This window comes from Rhinolophus sinicus, chromosome 14, assembly GCF_057876585.1.
Source record: "Rhinolophus sinicus isolate RSI-liver-muscle chromosome 14, RSI-T2T, whole genome shotgun sequence".
In the NCBI taxonomy this organism is placed as follows: domain Eukaryota; kingdom Metazoa; phylum Chordata; class Mammalia; order Chiroptera; family Rhinolophidae; genus Rhinolophus; species Rhinolophus sinicus.
In genome coordinates, this window is record NC_142514.1 from 157,175,984 (window position 1) to 157,196,900 (window position 20,917).

Consider the following 20,917-nt stretch of genomic DNA (forward strand, 5'->3'; position numbering starts at 1 on the left):
TTGCCAAAAGAAGACTCACTAACTCTGACTCTTTTTTCCGCAGTCCCGTTACTTTGGGGTTGGTGTGCTACCATGGTATGTTGCCTGGTCTGCTATTGGATACGAGAAAAACCCTTCCATGAGATAATTTTAAGAGTCATTTCTCAAACTGCTTTGTGTAGATCAGCAGTTGGCAAAGGTTCCATGTTTGTGAAATAGGTTACAGTTTCAATTATGGAAATATCAGACAGTTTTTCATCCTTCAACAAAGTAATCCTAAATTGGTCATTATCAATGTTCTTAAAAATAAATGGATGATTGGAACAAGGTCTATCTGCAAGAGAGTCCCAAAATTGTTACAGTAAGATCTTACTTATAATGTAAATTTTCCTATCAACAAGGGTGCAAAATCAACAACTGGTACCACCTTTACAAAGGGATTTCCATTTAGTTCCCCTTTGACGGACACAGTCCTTCCTTCCTTATCTGTCCCATCACCCAGTGAAACCTGCTTTTTGTTTTTCAGATATTCAGTGGCTTTATGGTTCATTTATTCATTCATTCAGTCATTCAACAACCTGTGGTTCTGGTACTGTGCTGAGGATTTTCATGCAAAGATGAGCAACCTAGCGCCTGCTCTCTAGGGACTCACAGTTTTAGTAAGGAAGAAAGATGTGTAAGAAAATAACTGTGATAGTACATTATAAGTGAGACATAAAAGGAATGAACAAAGCCTCAGAGCAAAACAGAGACATAGAAATATTTCTACCAAGGAGATCAAGAGAACCTCAGAGAAGGTAACTATGACACTAATCTTGGAAGCATGAATCCGATTTACTCAGAGGGAGAAAGTAAAAGGTAAAAGATCATTTTAGTCAGCCTGAGCAAAAGCATGGAGATGTGAGGGTGTACAGTGTTTGGGATATTGTGACATTACATCATGTCAAGTCTACTGCCGATGATAAATACATACGTCTGTTTGGGACATTAGAAAGAAACTGTCTTTTCATTGGTACCCTACCTCAATTTTGGTTGACTTTTTCTTTAGTTTCTAAGTCAGAATTTTTTCAAACTGTGGGTTTGAAATAAATTTAGCAGTTCTCCAGCAGCATTTCTTTTCAACTGAATGAAATACAAAAGACTAGAAGAAAGCCAAAGAGTGCATTAACTCGGGAAGGTTAAGTATTTTCTGAAGCATGTTTTGGTTGTGTGTATCTGAGCGTGTTTCTCTGTCTGTTTCATAGTGTATTTCTTATTGTGGGTCACAATAAAAAAAAGTTTGAAAGCCACTGAAGTAGTAATATTTTCTATTGCTTTTCATTGTACTCATATTATATTGGTTATGATTAAACCTTGAGTCAAAATCAACCTTGGTTTTTAATGAAGTGACAAGTGACACAGACTGACCTCATTTATAAGCCTGGCACATAGGCAAGCATCTGTTTTACTGAACTCTAGTTACATTTTACCAGATGAAAGGATTCTAGCTTGGGAATTAAACCATCATTTATAATGTTATTTTAACATTATTTTTCTATTCTGAGTTCCAAACTACTAAATTAAAGACAATATATAAAAATATAACCAATTAGTAGTAAGCTTCCCAAGAGACTGGATTCTTTTATAATATTCATTCATTCAATAACTATTTATTGAGTGCCTCCTATATACCCAATGGTATTCTAGATGCTAGAGATAACAGTGGTGTAAAAGAAAGACAGGGTTATTGAAATAAAAATATCTGCTATTAAGCATTCATATTAAATTTGAGCAATTAGAATGGCACAGATATTTATAAAAGATTTAGAAACAAACCACAAAACTGTTTAATGAAAACCCAACTTCAGCTTAGATAAGAAAAATCACACAACAGTACATATCACATAGGGTATTTAAAACTAGATGAGATAAATGGCATATTTCATGAAATACTGTTAGTCTATCTCCTGTGTAAAAATTAGGAGACATATGCTCATATATAACACACATTTTGGAGAAATATGAGTCTTGCACAATAGGGAACAGAGAGCCATACTACTGTTGCATTGCACTTACAAAGTTTAACATTCTCCTTTGAGAGTAAAAATAGATTTTTTTTAAAGTTTCATATCAATCTGAGAGTAAACTTTGAATTTTCACATGAAATTTCTCTCATTTAATTTATTCGTTGTAGTTTTATATGTGAATGCTGATGAAAAGTAATAACATTTACTTTTTATTCCTAACTGTATTTGTAATTACCATACTAGGACTTATAAAATCCTTTTTGTTTGCTTTAGGACATTAAAAACGATTTCTCTATATGTATCATTTGAAGGCCTATACTGTGGTCCAAGATGATAAGTAGAAAAAGATAAACATATTTTACATCACTGATAAAGTATTTCAATAAAAAGTAAATAAGTGTTTTTACGTATTACATGCTTCATATATTTCTCCAGCACCATTTCATGTCTTCATACTGCTTTCCATATCATTGTTCTCACTTCCTTCTAAGATAATCACTTGCTATCTTTAATAGCCCTTTTGAAGCTCTTTAGGAATATAAGAAATCTTGGTCACCTTTGGAAATTGATTTTACTTTAACCCAGTGTCTACTTCCATGTTACTTAATTTATTCAAAAGTGCCCTCTAATCTTCATCATCTATTGAAGATTTGCCAGATTTTTTCAGAATAAGGGAGTATACATATATTATTTCATGACGGAGAGAGAGAAGAGAGAAGGAGGGGAGGAAAGGAGAGAGGGGAGGCTAACCTATAGATGATGGGAAAGAATATAAAGAATTTTATTGTCCATTTTAAACCTATATAAATATTTGTTTTTTGAAAGAAAAGGCACAGTTCATATTCAAGACAATGGTGAAGGTTTAGAATGCCCCAAACACATTGTAACCGAGAAACTTTCAATATTAAAGTTCTCTAAAATTTAATATTTAAGGGATAAGAAGTAAAACTAAACAATGTTTTCTTTATATCTGGCGTGGCTTTTCTTTTTTATGCTCTCAAGTTTCAAGAATGTATTTAGACATTTTTCACCCGATAGGTGAGGAGGGATTTGCTTCTATGACCTTCACTTCAGGGAAAGTAAGTTGGACTATGGTTTCCTAAGATGGAACGTGTTTAGGTTAAAAGAAACCAAGGCAAGACCATTCTTGGACAAAAAGATTATCTGCCCAATGTGTCAGTTACTGATTGGAATACATAAATATAAATTTGATTTTGGAAAACAAAACAAAAATCAAATGGGAATTGTGCAAATTCTGAAAAAAAAAATTAGGCGAAAACATTATTTTGATGCTGCTTCAGACATCTTTAGTATTGCTTCTCTTTTCTCACCAAAAGAGTATTCAGCACAACTCTCAGATGCTAAAGAAAAAAAAGATGCACATTTCTCCTAGCATGTGCCTTTTCACTCTTGCAAAAAGGACAGAGGATCTGATATAATACACAATTCAAAATTAAAAATTCCTGGAAGGAAGGGAAATGGACGGAGTAATTTGAATGATTATGTTTCCCCAGTGCCTCTGTGAGCTTCCTTGTTTTCCCAAACTGGGTTTAGCATTGTTCCTGAATCAACAAAAATATTGATTTACACTTTGCTTTTTATAACATCAATATTGAACAATGTGACAAGAATATTTATATCTGCAGAGGGATAGGATATACAACTTTCAAAATCCAAGGTGCTGGATTTTTTTGAACCCTTATTATATACCCTGAGGATACTTAAATTAAAGTTTATTAGCTGATGGTGTTTGGTTATGAAAAATTATCAAGGATGTTTGACTTTTTACTTAAATTGTAGAGGTTCAGAAATTCAAAATATTTATTGGGACTCTAGGAATACTTAGATTTGGTTAAATTTTCTTATTCACAGTAATTTCCTTAAATTCATCAGTAACCTGTGCTGTAGGTTTTGTTGTTTATGTATACCCAAGCAACACTATAGGCCTTTTTTATAATGCTGTTTCTCCTTAAAATAAGGAAAGCTCCTTTTTGTTTTATTTCTCCTTCTGGGAAGCCAAGGAGGATTATGGAGCTGATTGCTGCAACACCAAATTGAACTAAAATAAAAAGCTTGGAGGTCATTGCTGTCAACCTTTTCAACCTGTTTTCTCCCCTTTTTCGTTATTTGTACTGCAAGTACAAGCAAATAACTGATGCAGTGTCTAGATGTTTTCAAGCAGTAACCACTTCCAGATGAAAGCAATAATGAATGGAAACTGCATTCTTTAATTATATCTAAAAGTATGCACATCAATATGCTATTGTGGATCTACAGGTAGTTTCTATTTTGGGGGGCGAGTGGGTGAGGATGTGAGGTGGAAGTTCAGTTACTTTTTTAAAAATGGCATCTAAAAGAGGATCAGAAACCTGTTCCACTGCCATCAGATACATTGGATGGACACGCACATGAAACTGATGAACATGAAAACAAAACAAGAAATGGTGATACTTTTCATCTACACACCATGAGAAGTGGTAACCTGAGGAGATTAGGACACTCAGCAAGAGGTCACATGTACATGAGAGGTGAAGTAAACTCTTGAACATCTGTCCACTTCGTGGCAAGACTTTTCATCTCAGAATACATGTACTAATAAACAACAGTTGGAGAAAATTGTCTGTGACATTCAACATAATGCTGAGCTGAGACTGAGAGAAGGAAGAGTGGAATTGTATTTCCTTTTGTAAAGCAAACACAGCCATGAGGGCAGCCTCTTTTAAAATCTGGTATTTAAAGAGAAGTGTAAGAAATCAAATTGTTCAATTTGGAACGAAGAATGGCCGAAGTTACTGGAAAGCTCATGCTTCTGAGTCTGCAAAATCACTGGCCAGGAAAGCAAAACTTTTCCAACACCCTATTTTAATCTTGTGCTAAAGCCATTGACTCTGTTAAAACTCTGGAGCTAAATATGATCCTTCCCCACCCCCGTCCCTCTTAGGTTAGTGTTTGGGGGACAAGGAGGGGGCTGGAGCTTGGCCCCAACCTCGGAATTGCTGCCAAGGGCTTGTAATACAATCTCTCCCCGTTTGAAGGGTAAATCAGTGTCAATTGTGTTTGCCGTCCACCAGAAAAAGTAAGCATTTTACTTCCGCTCGGTCTATGTGGACTGATGAAATGTAGGAAATCTGTTTCTGGCAGGGGGGAAAAATCGTTTTCCCAAACAGCACCAAGAGGAGCCATCAGAGAAGTATGAAGAGGGGCAGTGCGGCTGTAGCTGCTGCCTCTGCCGCCAGGCTGGTGGGGTGCGGAGAGTGGCTGCTGCAGGACCTGCGCCGGGAGGGGGCCGGCCCCGAGACACTGCAGGAGCAGAGCCCGGAGCCCCGGCGCCTCTGAGAGCCGCCAGCAGCCAGCTCCGGACGCGGGGGTGAGCAAGGCGGGCTGACGCAGCTCCCCGCCAACGCTGCCGCAGCACGCGCTCTGCAGCGTGGGCTTGCGGGAGCCCGCGCTTAAGGTTTCACGCGTGGCGGCGGGACCGGGGGAGGTCTTCAAAAATAACCCCGGGGACTTGGCTGGGAAGGGTGAAGAGCTGTGGACAGCTGGACCGGCTCTGGCGATGAGTGGGTGGGTGGTCACTGCAGTGGGTGACGCGCTTATACCTTGGAAACAACCATGCGTTCCTCATCCCTATTGTGCAACAGCCCAAGTGACCGCCGCGCGAAAAGCCCAATGGGGCGGCTCAGCCAACCAGGGACAGAAGTGAGGATTTCTAATTAGCACATCGATTATAAATGCACACTTACGCGTTCATGCACAAGGGTCGGTACAAAGCATGCTTAGCGTTGCCTGTTATTGGGAGGAGAGGAGTGAAACGGGAATGGTCTTAATGGATTGATTCTGAATGGTTTACTTGAGTTCTGAGGGGGGGGTCAGGGTGGGAGGAAAATGCGTGACATACGTGATTTAGGTTGACACTCTGTTTTCGATTGATGAGTTTGACTGAGTTGAGCTTTTTTAAAGGAAAAAACAAACAAACGCTAGCCTATGAACCAACCCCCTCTGGGAAGGTTTTGCACAGCGTTATTCTTTTAGTCCAAAGAGCAGGGTTTTGGAATCTGAAATTGTTGGAGGAGCAGAGGAGCCAACTCTGTTTTGGAGGCATTAATTATTCTGGCAAAATTAACTTTTGTCATCCCAGTAAGGTAAATCGCCATTAACCTAGTCCAGCCATCTGAAGTTTATATTGTCCTGGATGGAGAGGGAACAAAAGCAGGGGTTAACATTCTATTTTCAACACTCCCAATACAGTTGGGGGTGGGGTGGGTGGTTATTCAGTACTTTCCTCCAGTTAACCGTTTTGGAAATCAAAAGTTTTACCCTCCCCATCTTCTTCATTTGCCTGCTCACACCACCACCCTCATCTTCATCTTCTTACAGTCAAGAATTGCAAAACTTTTATGCCCCTCGTATAAATTCTGCCCTCTCCCCAAGAACCCTCTCCAACAAAGCTAGATCAATTGTGTGTGGAAAATCTTATGCAGAGGAAATAAGATCCACGTTTGCACAGGAACACCCATTTGGCCTCCTAGTGTTAAAATAAAGGCTTAGACAGGTCGGATGTGCCAGCCAGGCAGAGGAAGTCCACCTTTCCTCCCCACCTATCCCCTGAGATTCACAGAGGCAAGGCGGAGAAAAAGCCCTTGTGCTCATTGCTTCTTTCCCCCAACCCCTTAGCAGCGTGGACACTGATTAACTACAGCTGGGATCTAGTGTGCCCCGCCTGTCTTTGAAATCGATCAATGAGTTCCTTCTCGAGGAATGCTCCCCCGTAACTGTGGAGGAGGAGGTGGTGGCTGTGGTGGTCCTCTCCAACATGGGCGTTCTGGTTCTGACTGCCTAAGAGAAGGTAAGGGACAGATGTCTCAGGCATGGGACAAGTAGCCTTTGCAATACAGGTTGCAGTCATTACACATGGCTCCCTGAGTGGGCTCTGAAACAGAAAGGTAGCTTGGATTTCAGCTGTATGCTACTAAACGTTGAGCGTCTTTATGGCTAAACACCATACTTGGGTGATGTGGACTATGATTTATTTGGAAATAAATTTACATGGCAAAATTTATCTCACCTGGTGCAAAAGGTCATGTAATTGCCACGGAGTTTCCTAGTGTCTTGGTTAGAAATCTTTGTGAAAACTTTCAGGGACAGTGAAATGTCAGGTCTTATATTAATCCTAAGTATATTATGCATGATTTTAGAGTTTTGCTGCAAATCTGCATTATAGTCTTTTTGGAACCTTTGGTTGGAACCAGATGAGGAGGCCCTAACAATTTGTTTGCAGAGGGAGTTTGTTAGAATTGCAGCTGATATTAAGGCTATGTTGGTATCTTTGTGGTTTTTGATATGGACATACAAACAGGATCCTAGTGTTTCATTTCTCCTGAGCAATTCTCAAGGCTTCCCAGTCAATGTCTTCTGACTAGAGAAAATAGCTGGAGTGATATATTCTACCTCTTGTCAAACATCTCATGTCAAAATGAGTAAGTTGCTTGTGTAATTTTTTCATCCTAAATGTTTTTAGGTTTTATTCAAGTTTTTGCTAATGCCCTCCCCTTACATGAGACAGAGGTATCTATTAAGAGTAGAGCTCTGATAACTCTCAACTACATTTTAGTTAAGTAAAACAGAAATCTTTGTATTACGAAAAACACACACAAAAAACCAAAATCTCTTGAAGTAAGGTTTACTTAATCAACTTAGATGAAATTGTGATGTGAGTCCTTAAGTATTCTAATTGTTTATGAATTTCAGGTGGTTTTCTATTCAAATTATGTTTCAAGTTGATCTGGTAGGGGTGCAAAAACCTGTACTAAATTGTTTGGAAGAATGGCCTGGTGGAATTTAAAAAAGAAAGAAAGAAAAAAGTAGCTAATGTGAAAATATAGCAGATCAATTCTCACTCAGTCTTAATTTTTTGGTCATGATTTAAAAAGGAATTATTATTGAAACTTTATCATTATTTGGTTCAAGACAAGTCATAATGGCTTTTGGATAAGAAAGATTCTTGGGAGAGTTAGTATTACCTGAGATTGGGCACCAGGAAAGCTGAGCAGCACACTTGTAATGACTCTGTAGCTTTGGGCAAAACATTTTAGGCCTCCAATCATTTATTAAGAACCAGGACTTTGACTAGGTAAATTTTCTAATGTCCATTTAAGTTTAAGGGTTTTATCACATAATTAGGAAAACTAGTAATGAGTGTTCCTTTTCTTTTGTGCTTAGTGCTTTTTTATGTGGACAAGTAACTCATCTTAGTCAGAAGTGGACTTACCAAGATGTAGAATTACCGTTGTGATTTTGAACTTCAATTTTCTGATTAGACCCTTAGGTTAAGATTTTGAATTCATGACAGTGGTTGAGAATATGTAGCCTTATAGAGATATTATTGGTGGACTCTAAGTAGTATTGTAGCTATATTATTGCTTAGCCAAAATGAATCATAGGAGTAAAGAACTTAGAACAGTGAAAGAGCCATCCTTGGTTGTTAATTCTTCGAGTCTAGCTTGAAAGATAGCATTTTTTTCCTTCCAGAATTTAAAAAAATTTTTAATTAAATTTATTGGGGTAATAATGGTTAGTAAAATTACATAGGTGTTTAGTGTACGATTCTGTAATACATCATCTATATATCCTTCCAGATTTTGGAAGGGCATTTGGCTGGGGGTATTTTTTGCTTATTTGTTTGTTTTAAATTTTTAAAGTGTTACTGGTCTATTAACTTTGTTTCTTCATTGTGTCACACCCATAACACACAAAACTAGTAGACAGAGGTGAGATCAATGCTGCAGGTAAGAACAGACGTGGTTTTTAGAACAGATGGGGACACTTCACTGTGGGTTTATTAGCATTCTTTGTTTTAAATGGCCACAGTCAAGGAGTCTGTGTGTGTGGTGAGGGGGAAGAGGTGTGGTGACATCCCCTCACATTTATTTTGAGAGGTGTAGCATTCCCCTACCTTAATAGCTTATGATCTTTCACTGGTGTCACAAGTGAAGTATAGTTTGTTACCAGATTTTGTTTTTAAAAACACATGTAAACTCATTTTAGAGATCAATATTTCATTCATCATATTGAGGGTTTCACCCCTCTCAATATCCAGAATCTGCAGATTTTCCAACATTTGTGGTTTTATTTCATCAATATTTTTATTTCATTTCTATTCCTTATCCTTTGTCTTTTCTTAGTGATTCTACAAAATATTCCTATTTTGTTGCAGAATTGCTTTTCTTTTTAAAATAAGTCAGTGGAGGTGCTAGTTTGGCACATTTCCTATGGTGATAATTTAGATTTAGCTGGTGTTTATTAAATATAAACTATATACCAAACACTGACACAAATACTTAATCTTCAAGATTATATTTGAGGTGTTAGTCTCCACTGTACATACTGAAGAACTCAGGTACAAAGAGAAAAAGTCATAGAACTAGAATAGAACAGCTATTAAGCAGATAGGTAGTAGAGCTAGTATTTGACCCCTGGACTTCTGATTCCAGTTCTAATATTCTATCTATTAATCAGGTTTCTATGTGGAATCTCATAGCAGACAATAGTGAAATAATATTTATTGCTTTATCCTTATTTTTCTTTCTTTCCAATTTATTTTCTATGTAATATTGCAATGCATTTTTTTTTTTTTTTTTTTTTTTTTTTTTTTTTTTATAACATGTCAGCAAAGTCTAGAGATAGACCAGAAACCATCATGGTCATAATCAAAGCACACCTCCAGTGGTGTGAAACAATACTTTATCTTCAGAGTCAAAACTATGAAGACTTCAACTGGGATTCTAGAGCAACAGACTAAACAGAATCTTTAAGCATGTGATATTTTACTTACGGAGTCATTAATTTTTTCTTCTTCCCCTGGGCTAGTTCATGTCTCATCATATTCATAATGGTTATTCCAGAATCACTTCTATGGAAAGAAAGAAAAAAAAATCCACACATTCTTTGAAGAATTCTGTATTAAGTTTCTGCATGTTTTTCACTTTAAGTTTTATTTTTCTGAATTCCAAATCCTGAGGGTTGAGTTATCCACTTTTAGGTAGACCCATAAAGTTTGGAGAGGCCATGGTTTAGAGGAGTCCTAGAAGCAATTGAGTCCTTACTCCTTTTTCCAAAGTGATTGGCTTTGTTTAGTATTTGCCAAAGTTACTTATCAAGCTTTTGAACTATTTAGATGATATGAATTTTAATGTTTTTTAGTGTTTAGGTACATTATACAAAAAAAAGTGTTTCTTTCTCCCAAACTTTAACGTTTTTCTTCAAGTCTAGTGGATCCTTAGTCATTTCATTTCCATCTTTAAAAGCTACCTCTCCCGCAGCATCTCTTGTGGTTTTTGAAAACATTTGAATAAATTCAAAAGGTCAGAAATGATTCTTTTGATCTAGTTTATTCATTGTGATTTAATTCAGCTCATCCACATTGATTAAACATTTGTTGAAAATTATAAAAATGTTACAATCCTGTAGTGATCCTTTTATCTCAGTAATATAAATTTATTTGACCTTTGTTCACCTCAGTTTAATTATTTCAGTGGGAAACTACTTCACCATGGAATGATTGTTCCACACTCCCAATTTTAATCCTGCTAGCTGGGTTTATTTCCATGTTTCTTATTCATGTCTCTGCCATATTTAAATCCAAGACCTCCATGTAGTGACTTTCAGCTAGACCACAGATGGTGATTTAAAATATGAAGACAGGATCAGGAGAATTTGGATTGAAATTCTAATTTCTTTTCAGAAGGGACTTAAACAGAGGAGTCCCCATGCGTGACAGCAACTTTAAGTGTCAACATATCTGGCATATGTTTAATTTATATTGCATGCTAATTACCCACTAAACCTTCTTTCTCCCACTTTTGCCTCCTGAGAAAATGTAACTATGTTTTTCCCCGTTTGTAGATAATTTTGATTATAGACAAGCAGCACAACAAAAATCACTTCATTACTCTTACTGTTTTTGCTTAATGATCATCTATAAATATTAGAAGATAGTTTGAATTACATTTCTGGCAAAATACAGGACAGACTACATGAGAAATAAATGTGCCACTGTCAAGGAAAATAAAAACTTCACTGTTTAGAAGTATTGAGGGGAAGGATTGTGTCCCTCTGGCTCATTGAAACTGTTACATGCCATTCGGCTTACTGTAAACTATCCCTTGATGAATTCTTTGCTAGACAATGAGCTTAAGAATCTAAGGTGTCTTCTTGCTTTTACAGAGCAGAATAGGACTCTGATGCTAAATGGAAGTTGCAGAGCACATAATAGGATGTAGGTAAAGTTACTGACCTACCACATCTCACTTTCAGGAAAGTAGTGGGAGAGATTGTGTCTTGAGAAGAAAGGCATTTTTAGAGGTAACCCTTTTAAGATTTCAATTAGTTATTTAAATGTATGAATCATGTGTTTAAATGTAATTAGTACTTAAATGTTTGTTTCTGAGGCTAGCTAGCCTATAGGAACCCTAACCAGCTAACAGGGAGATGTTTTGTTTTCTTTGGATTGGACCTATTTTTAAAAGAACTGGGGTAAAAATATTTTAGATTTCTGATATTTCATCACAGGATTTGGAGAACATTTTAGGACTTTGTATGAATAATGTGATGATTAACTGTAAAAGAATAGGCAACGGTAATGTTCTGGTTCCTGTAATGGTAATTGAGTAACATATGACAAGCTATATGAAAGATGTTTCACGTTTGCAATGGTTCACTATGGATAATTAGATATATAGAGATTTATAAAAAAAATGTTTTCCAAGAAAGTTTATGGTAATTATTTTTTGCAAAAAAATTTACTCCAAAGCATAATTGTTTGGAAACGAAATTGTCTCTGTTTTTAAATTATATATTTATGCTACCTTTTAGGTGTTTACTCACTCTTTAACCGCTTTTCTAATACTACAGCAAAATGGGAGATGGTCCCATTTTACAGTTTTCTTAAAACCGATATTTTATGATATTTTCAAAAGCAGTTTTTAAAAGACAAAAAATAACCTATGCTAGGATAATTAGAGTTTGAGATTAACTAGAAAGAAATACTATGTAAAGTTGCAAAGAACAAAACTGACACTTATATTGGTAACTTAAAAATATCTTAAATACTGAAATAGAGCTGAAAATCCCGTTTATTATATAAACCTTATTTCTTGCCAGTTGCAAGACTTTTGTTCAGTTATAATGCATTTAGTGATTTCATATGCACTATTTGTATACAGTCCTACACATTGTTAAACTTATGAATTTATTACTTTAGCTGCTTTAATGTTATTACCTCTGTAGTCTTAGGTCCTATAAATAACACATATAAAAATGCTACATTGAAAGCCAAGTACTTATTCAAACAAGCAACTTTTCTACAACCCACATAGGGGACTGTGCTACTCTTAAGGTGATCAGGTTAATAAAATCTTTTATTTTGTCGATATAAGATATTGAATTATTTCTGCTCTAAAGATGATTGCACACAACCTAGTACACAAAACACATAATAAAGTGAGAAGATATAAAATAAGACAAAAAACAAACAAACAAAAAACCTATGGCAGTATTTGCTAGAATTATGGTGTTATCCTTGGGTTATGATATGGGTTCTTGATGAATCTATTCTGTAAAATGTGTCTTCTGGAAAGAATAATGGTCTTAGAGTACAAAGACCCAGGTTCAAGCCTGACTCTGCCGTGATCTCGCTGTATGTTCTTGGTTAAGTCACTGATCCTCTGTGGTTTTTGTTTTCATTAACTGTAAAATAAGGAAAGTGTAGTAGGGACTCTTTGAACACACCTCTTATCTCCCACCCAGTTCTCTAAATTGTGAATTTGTAATTGCTTAGCCATCTGCAAAGAACCAAGAGCTGTGATTAATCTTATAGGGAAGAGTTTTAAGAGTAATGACCATATGTTTACAATAAATTGTGCAAATGCTATCGTTGCTAGCACTCAGTCCTAAAGTTCTGTAGACATTTATGGTTTCAAAAATTAACCCAAACAATGGGATTTTACAATTTGAATACTAAATTTTTAATCAACTAGTTTGTATTGCTTTTGAGTAAGTGGAATTTCTTACCTAGAAACCGACTTTTCCCAAACATGATGTTTTTACACAAGCTTAGAGCTTGCTGTTTGATTTTTTTCTATTTGACCTTTGACTGCTGCTATTTTCTACTGAGTGGGGCTGGTCAAAATGATAAGAACAGTAAAGGTAGAGCAAATAATGTTTCATGGGGTTTAATCATTAATAACCTGATCTGTCATCAAAATTTCCATGGATCTAGTGTCTTACTATGTCATTGGCACTAAAATTTTAAAAAGAGAAGTCTGTATAAAAAGCAACTACTGTTTTGTTTTCAAAACAGGTATTACAAGTGGATAAATAATGTGCACTGCTCTGAGCCCGAAGGTACGCAGTGGACCTGGCCTCTCTGATATGCATCAGTATAGCCAATGGCTGGCCAGCAGACATGAAGCTAATTTGCTACCGATGAAAGAAGATCTGGCCTTGTGGTTAACCAATCTATTAGGTAAGGTTATAAGATCTCATTTTGTGAGCAAAGATAACAGGTTTTGTTTTGTTTTGTTTTGTTTTGTTTTCCTCATGTAGTGTCCTTCACCTAAGCATGTGACACCACTTTGGAAAGAAAGATTTCATTATTTGGATTTTACATCTGGGAAACCTGAAGCATGTGGAAAACTGAAATGAATTTCCCAATGTCTCTCACATTAGCTGTGCTTAGTAATTCTAATATCATGCTTTGAAATGTGGAAACATGTGGTTAGATTGCTTATTTTGTCCATATGCTGATCTGATTTATTTTTTTACTTTTCTTTTATACAACCGACCAATCTGACCTTTTCTTTTGACATTGCACACAGGCCGCAGTCTGTGAAATCTGACTTCTCAAACTAGATTGCTTTGCCCTACTTTTATAGCACATCTCCTAAAACTGCTGAATACCTAGACTCTAGAACAAAAACATCTATCCTTTGTCCAAATGAGCTGACTTGAGTCACCCAACCTTGAACTAAATTTGTTCGTTTCATTTCACTTTTGTTTTTAAGTACTCTTCCAAAAGTATTGTCTCCGACAAAAATGCTACCTCATGCTAAGTTTGCCTCTTTTTTATTTCTATTGTGTTGGCATATTCCTCAGGTAAAATTTCAACCATGCGCCTTTAAAGGATCATAATATATAGCAACACTATTTTTACTAATAGTTTTTCACAGAGAATAAAATTGATTTATGACCCAAGGTAAGGACCATTATAGATATATAAGATTTACGATTTGAGTATTGAGTAAACATGCAATTTGTGTGGCACTTTATCATTTACAGAAGGGAATTCACCAACATTATTTTATTATTTATAGAATCTTTCAAGGTAAGTGTTTATTTTCACTTTCTAGATGATGAAACTAAAGAGCTTAGTGTCCATCTGAAATTTTAGCAAGGTTTCATCAAGGTTTGGAAAGATTTTGGCAAGATTTTCCTTTTGCTCACCATGGCTTTTGCATTTTTCCCCCCTTTATCTTAGGGTTAAGTTGTTTTCTTTTTCCTCACTGTGTGCACATGATTGACAATGCTATGTAGTCTAACCAGGGCTACTGCATATGAGGATGCAATTTGTATCCTTCATAATGGCGCCCAGCCAAAGGGCATGGATAGAAATGCAAAAGCCATTTGAGGAAGACCCTTGAGCACACTACGGAGCTGTATCCGCAAGAAGGAAGAGGCTACCCCCTTTTAGTAATTCATCCACACAAAGGAGGAACTTTTTAAAAAAATCTTTTTAAAATTAATTTCAGGTGTACAAAGCAATGTAATAGATATTTATACCCTTCACAGAATGATAATGCCCCCAATCTACTACCCCTCTGATATCATGTATAGCTGTTATAATACCATTGACTATATTCCTTATGCTGTACTCTGACTATACATATATATGTATACTGTGTTTCCCCAAAAATAAAACCTAGCCAGACCATCAGCTCTAATGCGTCTTTTGGAGCAAAAATTAATATGTAAGACCTGGTCTTATTTTACTGTAAGACTGGGCCTTATATAATATAAAACCATGTCTTATATTAATTTTTGCTCCAAAAGATGCTTTAGAACTGATGATCCAGCTAGGTCTTATTTTTGGGGAAACACGGAATAAATAAACATATATATATATATATATATATATATATACACACACACATATATATGTGTATACACACACACATATATATGTGTATACACATATATATACGTGTATATATATATGCATATATATGTGTATACACATATATATATATACATGTATATATATATAATTTAATTGCAATTGACATTCAATATTATTCTACTTCAGCTTCAGGTGTATAGCACATTGGTCAGGCATCTACACAGTCTATGACGTGATCCCCTTGATAAGTCCAGTGCCCATCTGGCAGCCTACAAAATCTTGACATTATTGATTATGTTTCCCATACTGTATTTCATATCCCCATGGCAATCTTGTGACTACCAATTTGTACTTTCTAATCCCTTCACCTTCTCCCCCATCCCCACCTCTCTCCCATCTAGCCACCATCAGTTTTTTTCTCTATATCATTGAATCTGTATATGTTTTGTTTGCTCATTTATGCTGTTCTTTAGATTCCACATGTGAGATCGTATGGTATTTGTCTTTTATCTCCTTCACTTAGAGGGAGTCGAGTTAACCTAAGCAGATGGATTTCCTTTCTTTTTTTTTTGTCTGTCCAGGGTTCAGTGATGATTGTTACATTAGTAACTTATTATTGACTTTAAGCTGTCTACAGATATGGGCTATCACATAGAAGAGAACAGACTCAAAATAGACCACCTGTGTTTGAACCCCACAGTTGCCTCTTACTAGCAGTATGATCTTGGGCTAGTTACTTAACCTCTCTGTGCCTCAGTTTCCTCATCTGTAAAGCGGCAATAATAGTAGTGCCTACTTTGTGAGTTACTGTGGGAATAAATGATTAAACTACGTATACTACTTATACTATTTCGAAAATGCCTGGCATATTACAAACAGTATGTATATGTTGTTGTTCTAATTGCTATCCCGTTTATATGGTTCAGTGATACTGTTGATTTGGTTTTGTGGATAAGTTCATTCATTAGTCAACAAATATTTCAGTGTGCAGCAGCATAATATAGCAATTTTGAAAAATGGACTGTGGAATCAGAATGCTAGAACTCAAATCGTAGTTCCACCTTTTACTAGCTCTGTGATACTGGGCAAGTCTCTAAATGCACTGTACCTCAGTTTTGTCATCTGTAAAATAAGTACAAATAGTACCAACTTCGTAGGAGTGTTGGAGAGTTGAATGAAATCATCACCCTTAGAACAAGGTCTGGCACGCAGTAATCCACTAGCTGTAGTAAATACAAGCTATTCAGATTATTGTGTTCCAGACACAGTCTGCTAAATACTGGACAGTAGAGTGGTGATTAAGGATAGACAGAGTTCTTGCCCTTATCAAGCGTGGAGTAGATTGAAAAAAGAAATATATTGAATAATAAATTGACTAAATAATCCATTAATTGTGTTTGTTATAAACACTAACATATATAGGTTGCAATAAGAGTGTAAAAATGAGGAGGGGGAAGTGGGGCAAAGGATTAGAGGGCTTGGGGAATTCCTCTTAAAGAGGCCTTATATTTAAACTGACAACTGAGCAATGATTAGTATCTAGCCGGAAAAAGCATGGGAGAAGAGCCTGGTTAGAGGGAATGGCATGTGCTGAGATAGGAAGGAGTTTGATACAGTGGAAGAACTGAATGAAAATTTCAGTTCTCTTCAGAAAGGAGAATTTCATGAAACCTGTAGGGGTTAGCTCGTATACTGCTTTGAAGACCTTGTTAAGGCACTTTACAATTTATTGTATAATCAGCGAGGAGCCATTGATATGTTCTAGACAGGGGGAGATTGTAATTAATTAGAGTAGAGCCTGATTATACAGGTATGTTCCAAGGTCCCATGACTTGTCATCAAAGGCATTTTATTTAGTGAATGTGATCGTTTACAAAGCAGCTTGATCAGTGTTAGCAGCCCAAGACAGCCTCAAAGAATAGAGAGTCAGTGTGTGTGTAATGGAAAGATCCTTGGACTAAAAGTCAGGAGACCTGGCTCCTAACAGGGCGTCAGGAGACCTGGCTTCTGATTCTGGCTCTGCCACTCGGTAGGAAACTTGCCCAAAGTCACTCAGCTATCTTTTCTGGGCTCAGTGTCCTCAACCATAAAACGAAGGGGTTGGAGTGGATGATCTCTAATGTCCTTTCCAGTTCCAAAAGTCTAAGTTTCCAGGAAATCCATCTCTTGAGACCCAGTTTGAGATCATCAATATGCATAAACAAGGAGAAAATAGTTTATATAAGTGAATAATCTGTCTTTTTAAAGAATAAGACTATTTTTTAACACTAGTAGTTGGTAACAGAAATGCAACTGATGGTTTATGAAATTTTCTCAAAAAAGGACTCTTAAAAGAATCTCAAGATAGAGTAAAGCACCACCTTGCATTCACTTAAATCATAAAAGTAGATAATAGACTTCCAGTTAATGTTTCACGGTGACTTAAAAAGTAGACCGATAACTTGAGATTATTTAAAAGTGGTAAAACATTTGGGGATAACAAAATATGTTATATACTAGAATGGTGATAATATGGAGGGGAGCAAAAAGATGTATGGCTATGTTAGAAGATATTTTTGTTACACATAATAGATACATTTAGAATTCGCATACCTTAGAAATGGAATAATTAAAATTTAAAATTATTTATTACTGGCCATTTTATCACTTCAAATATTTTATATTATGCAGCTGTCTTTTAAGTGTTGGTTTTTATCTATTTGAAAGTTAGAGACAGCTTAAAAATAGTTCCAAAGTTGATGTTATCTTCCTTCATACAAAGTATCTAATTTTTTTGGTGATGTAGAAATTCACATACTAAATTTAAGCTTTTAATTAGATTTTACCATTGTGATGTGGACCTTACTTGTGGAAAGGCTTTCTACTTGTTTTTAGTAATACTTTACCACAATATAACATTTTTCCTTTTATGTCCTTCAAAAGGAATATTAATGTATCATAAATTCAGATATTTCTGGTCCTTTATATAAAATATCAATTGAAAGGTGTAATTTCTTAAAGAACACTCAATTCAGATTCAGATATTTTTGTGGATAAAAATTATTTGATAGGTATGGGAGTTATTTTATTGGTTCATAGAGCAATATTCACATTCATACCATTTATATAATACTGTAAGGTATTATATAATACTGTAAGTTTCAAATATTATATACTTAATCAGTGATACTAATACAAATCACTTTAGATTCTTAGGAATAGAATTAAAGTAGCAATAGCAAAATTTTAGACTAACTAAAATTTATGTATTAGAATATAAAATGTCAGCTATCTTGTGGTAAGTTAACTAGTTAAGATGAATAAATAGTTATGGTAGTTGGGATTTGTTTATGGACAGCACACCAGTCTGATTCATAAAAAGATCATCATGTGATATTTACTGCCAAGTCACATATCCTTGGAAATAACAACTGATCATATTGAAAATAGGTTTTGTAGTCCAAGTATGTTTTCCAATAGCTGGCATCATGGACAAGTTTTATGACCAAATTCAAGAAAAAAAACAACAAAAGAATCCTGGAGATCCCTTCATTTTCCCTATAAAACATTTCTTTGGCCATTGTCCCCTGCTATACATTAAATGTAGACATTTCATCTTTATTTCAGGCCTCTGTTTTCTTATTTTTGTTCATGAACTACCTGTTGTTAGTGATCTGAGTCCTTCATACATATTTGAACATCAAATCATTATACAAATCAATTTTGTGGAAAAACTTAATTGTCACTGAATAAACAACATGTTAGGAAATTAAAAGTCCCAGATTATACCAACCACCCATCATTCAAGTAGGTCAGGTACATTCTATGAATTTCATGATTGTTAATGGATTATTGAAGATAGTTGGTGGCTTAGCTTTGAAATGTATTTACTAACATAAATGATCTCAAATTGTTTATTTCACTTGTGTTTCTTTAACCATTTGAAAATGATGGTCTACCTTTATTTTCAATTAGTGTTTGTTTAATAACACTATATGAATCACATGGAATATATCTTTGAGAAAAGACTGCAATGGTTAAGTATCACAGTAATTAACCTTGTTCTTAAAGATTGTAGACTCTTAGATGTAGGCATATGTGTTTGGATATATACGCAGGGACTTTGAGTAAATCACGAGATATATTACAAATCAAGTTATGTTGAATTGATTTTACTTACATTTAGAAATGCATGATGACAATTTATATTATAGTGACTTTTGCTTCTCTGACTTCATGCACAGAAAAGAAAATTCAGTTATATGCTTAATGTGATCAATATGTCTTCATTTTTTCGGTTATTTCTAAAAGTAACCTATTTTCAGCATTACAAAGTGAAGCCATCTATTTAATGGAGTTGCTGCTGTCAAATACAACTGCTGTCTAAAAAGTTTGGAGCAGCTTTCTTTTCTTTTTTCTTAAAGCCCTTTCACCGAATCCTCATCCTACAGTCCTCATATTCTTGATATAGCCAATAAAAATTCCTTAGGAAAGGTGGTATCTTATGCGAGTTCAAACGTTTCAAGAATCAAGTTCATGTTCACAAGTTGACACCTTTCAGAGCAGTTACCACCCAATTTTGTTACCCAATTTTTCCAACAGAACCGGCTTTGTCTTGTCTTGGTATAAATGCAGGATAGATGCTTGGAATCACTGTGGAGCAGGTGCTGATCTAGGGTTTCTGGGCATAATGAATCATTTTCTATCTCATAACCTTCAAATTTCAGTCCTCAAACACTGAATAATTTGAGTTAAGATAGCAGATGAGTTCCTTTGAGTTCTCCAGTTAGAGAAATATACTGGGATTGAGAGGTGCTGTGGCGTTTCAAGTAGAGTTTGACTATCTGGATCACCTTTGGAGATAAAACATGCCTGTTTTCTTCTGCAGTGAATCAGGCCCCATCAGAACATACCTGAATGACATTCTCAACTATTCTCCAATTTACAAGGTGAATTGCCACTCATTTTTTAGCACCACTGTCAACTGTCTTCACTATCTTCAGCTCTATGCTGTTTGTTTTGTTTTGTTTTTGTTGTTTTGTTTTTTCCTGAAGGGCTTTCTATGGAGTTTCTATAGAGAAAAAGACAACTAAATTAGGGAGGATGAATTGTTATAGGAAATAGTCATTTGTATATTCAGCAAATATTTATTTAAGTAGCCATAGATAGTGGCTAAGAGCATAGACTCTAAACCTAGACATCATGGGTTAAAGAGCCAGATTTACTGTGTGACGTTAGGCAAGGTACTTAATCTAAGTACCTCAGTCTTATCAACTGTAAAATCGACATAATAGTAGCACCCACATCACAATTTATAAGAAACATGAATACATGCAAAGTGCCTAGCATACATTAAGAAGTCAAATGTTAAATATCATTATTAGAAGTTATCATGTCTTTAGGAATCTGAATTTAGTACTACTAACTTACTGGAAGGAAAACATTCTTTCTCAGTAAAGTAGAAGATAAAAAAGATTCTTTTTTCCAGGTGGCTACATTCTAAAATAGTATAGGTTGATACTTAATCTTTAAGGAAATATGGCAAGCACATATTTCTGGGAGAAACACTGATGTGTATAAGCATGCATGTTGATTTTAGTTACCTGACAAGAGATTGCAAGCAGATGGTTATTTCATATAATTGAGCCCTAATATGTTAAGAGGAAGTGACTAACCACAGTCTTTAACCAAACTTCCTGATCATTATCTACCGGCAAGCTGTCAATCATGACGGAAATGATGACGTAAAGATCAAAGTCTACAATTATGAACTCAGGAAGTA

General features: G+C 35.5%; 1 protein-coding gene across 9 annotated transcripts in view; it reads left to right on the top strand.

The window, feature by feature from the left end:
- Nucleotides 1-4,940: 4,940 nt before the first annotated feature.
- GAS2 (growth arrest specific 2) overlaps nt 4,941-20,917 on the top strand; it is a 133,579-nt gene continuing 117,602 nt past the window's right edge. For 3 of the 9 annotated variants that reach the window (XM_019742608.3, XM_019742612.3, XM_019742615.2), the window contains exons 1-2: nt 6,660-6,831; nt 13,342-13,506. In XM_019742608.3, coding sequence (XP_019598167.1) covers nt 13,362-13,506 — 145 coding nt within the window. In that variant the 5' untranslated portion in view covers nt 6,660-6,831; nt 13,342-13,361. Of the gene's footprint in view, nt 5,353-6,659; nt 6,832-7,115; nt 7,463-11,216; nt 11,346-13,341; nt 13,507-20,917 lie in introns of those variants that run through there. The other 6 variants (XM_088791698.1, XM_019742614.3, XM_019742609.3 and 3 more) reach the window with 6 other exon arrangements.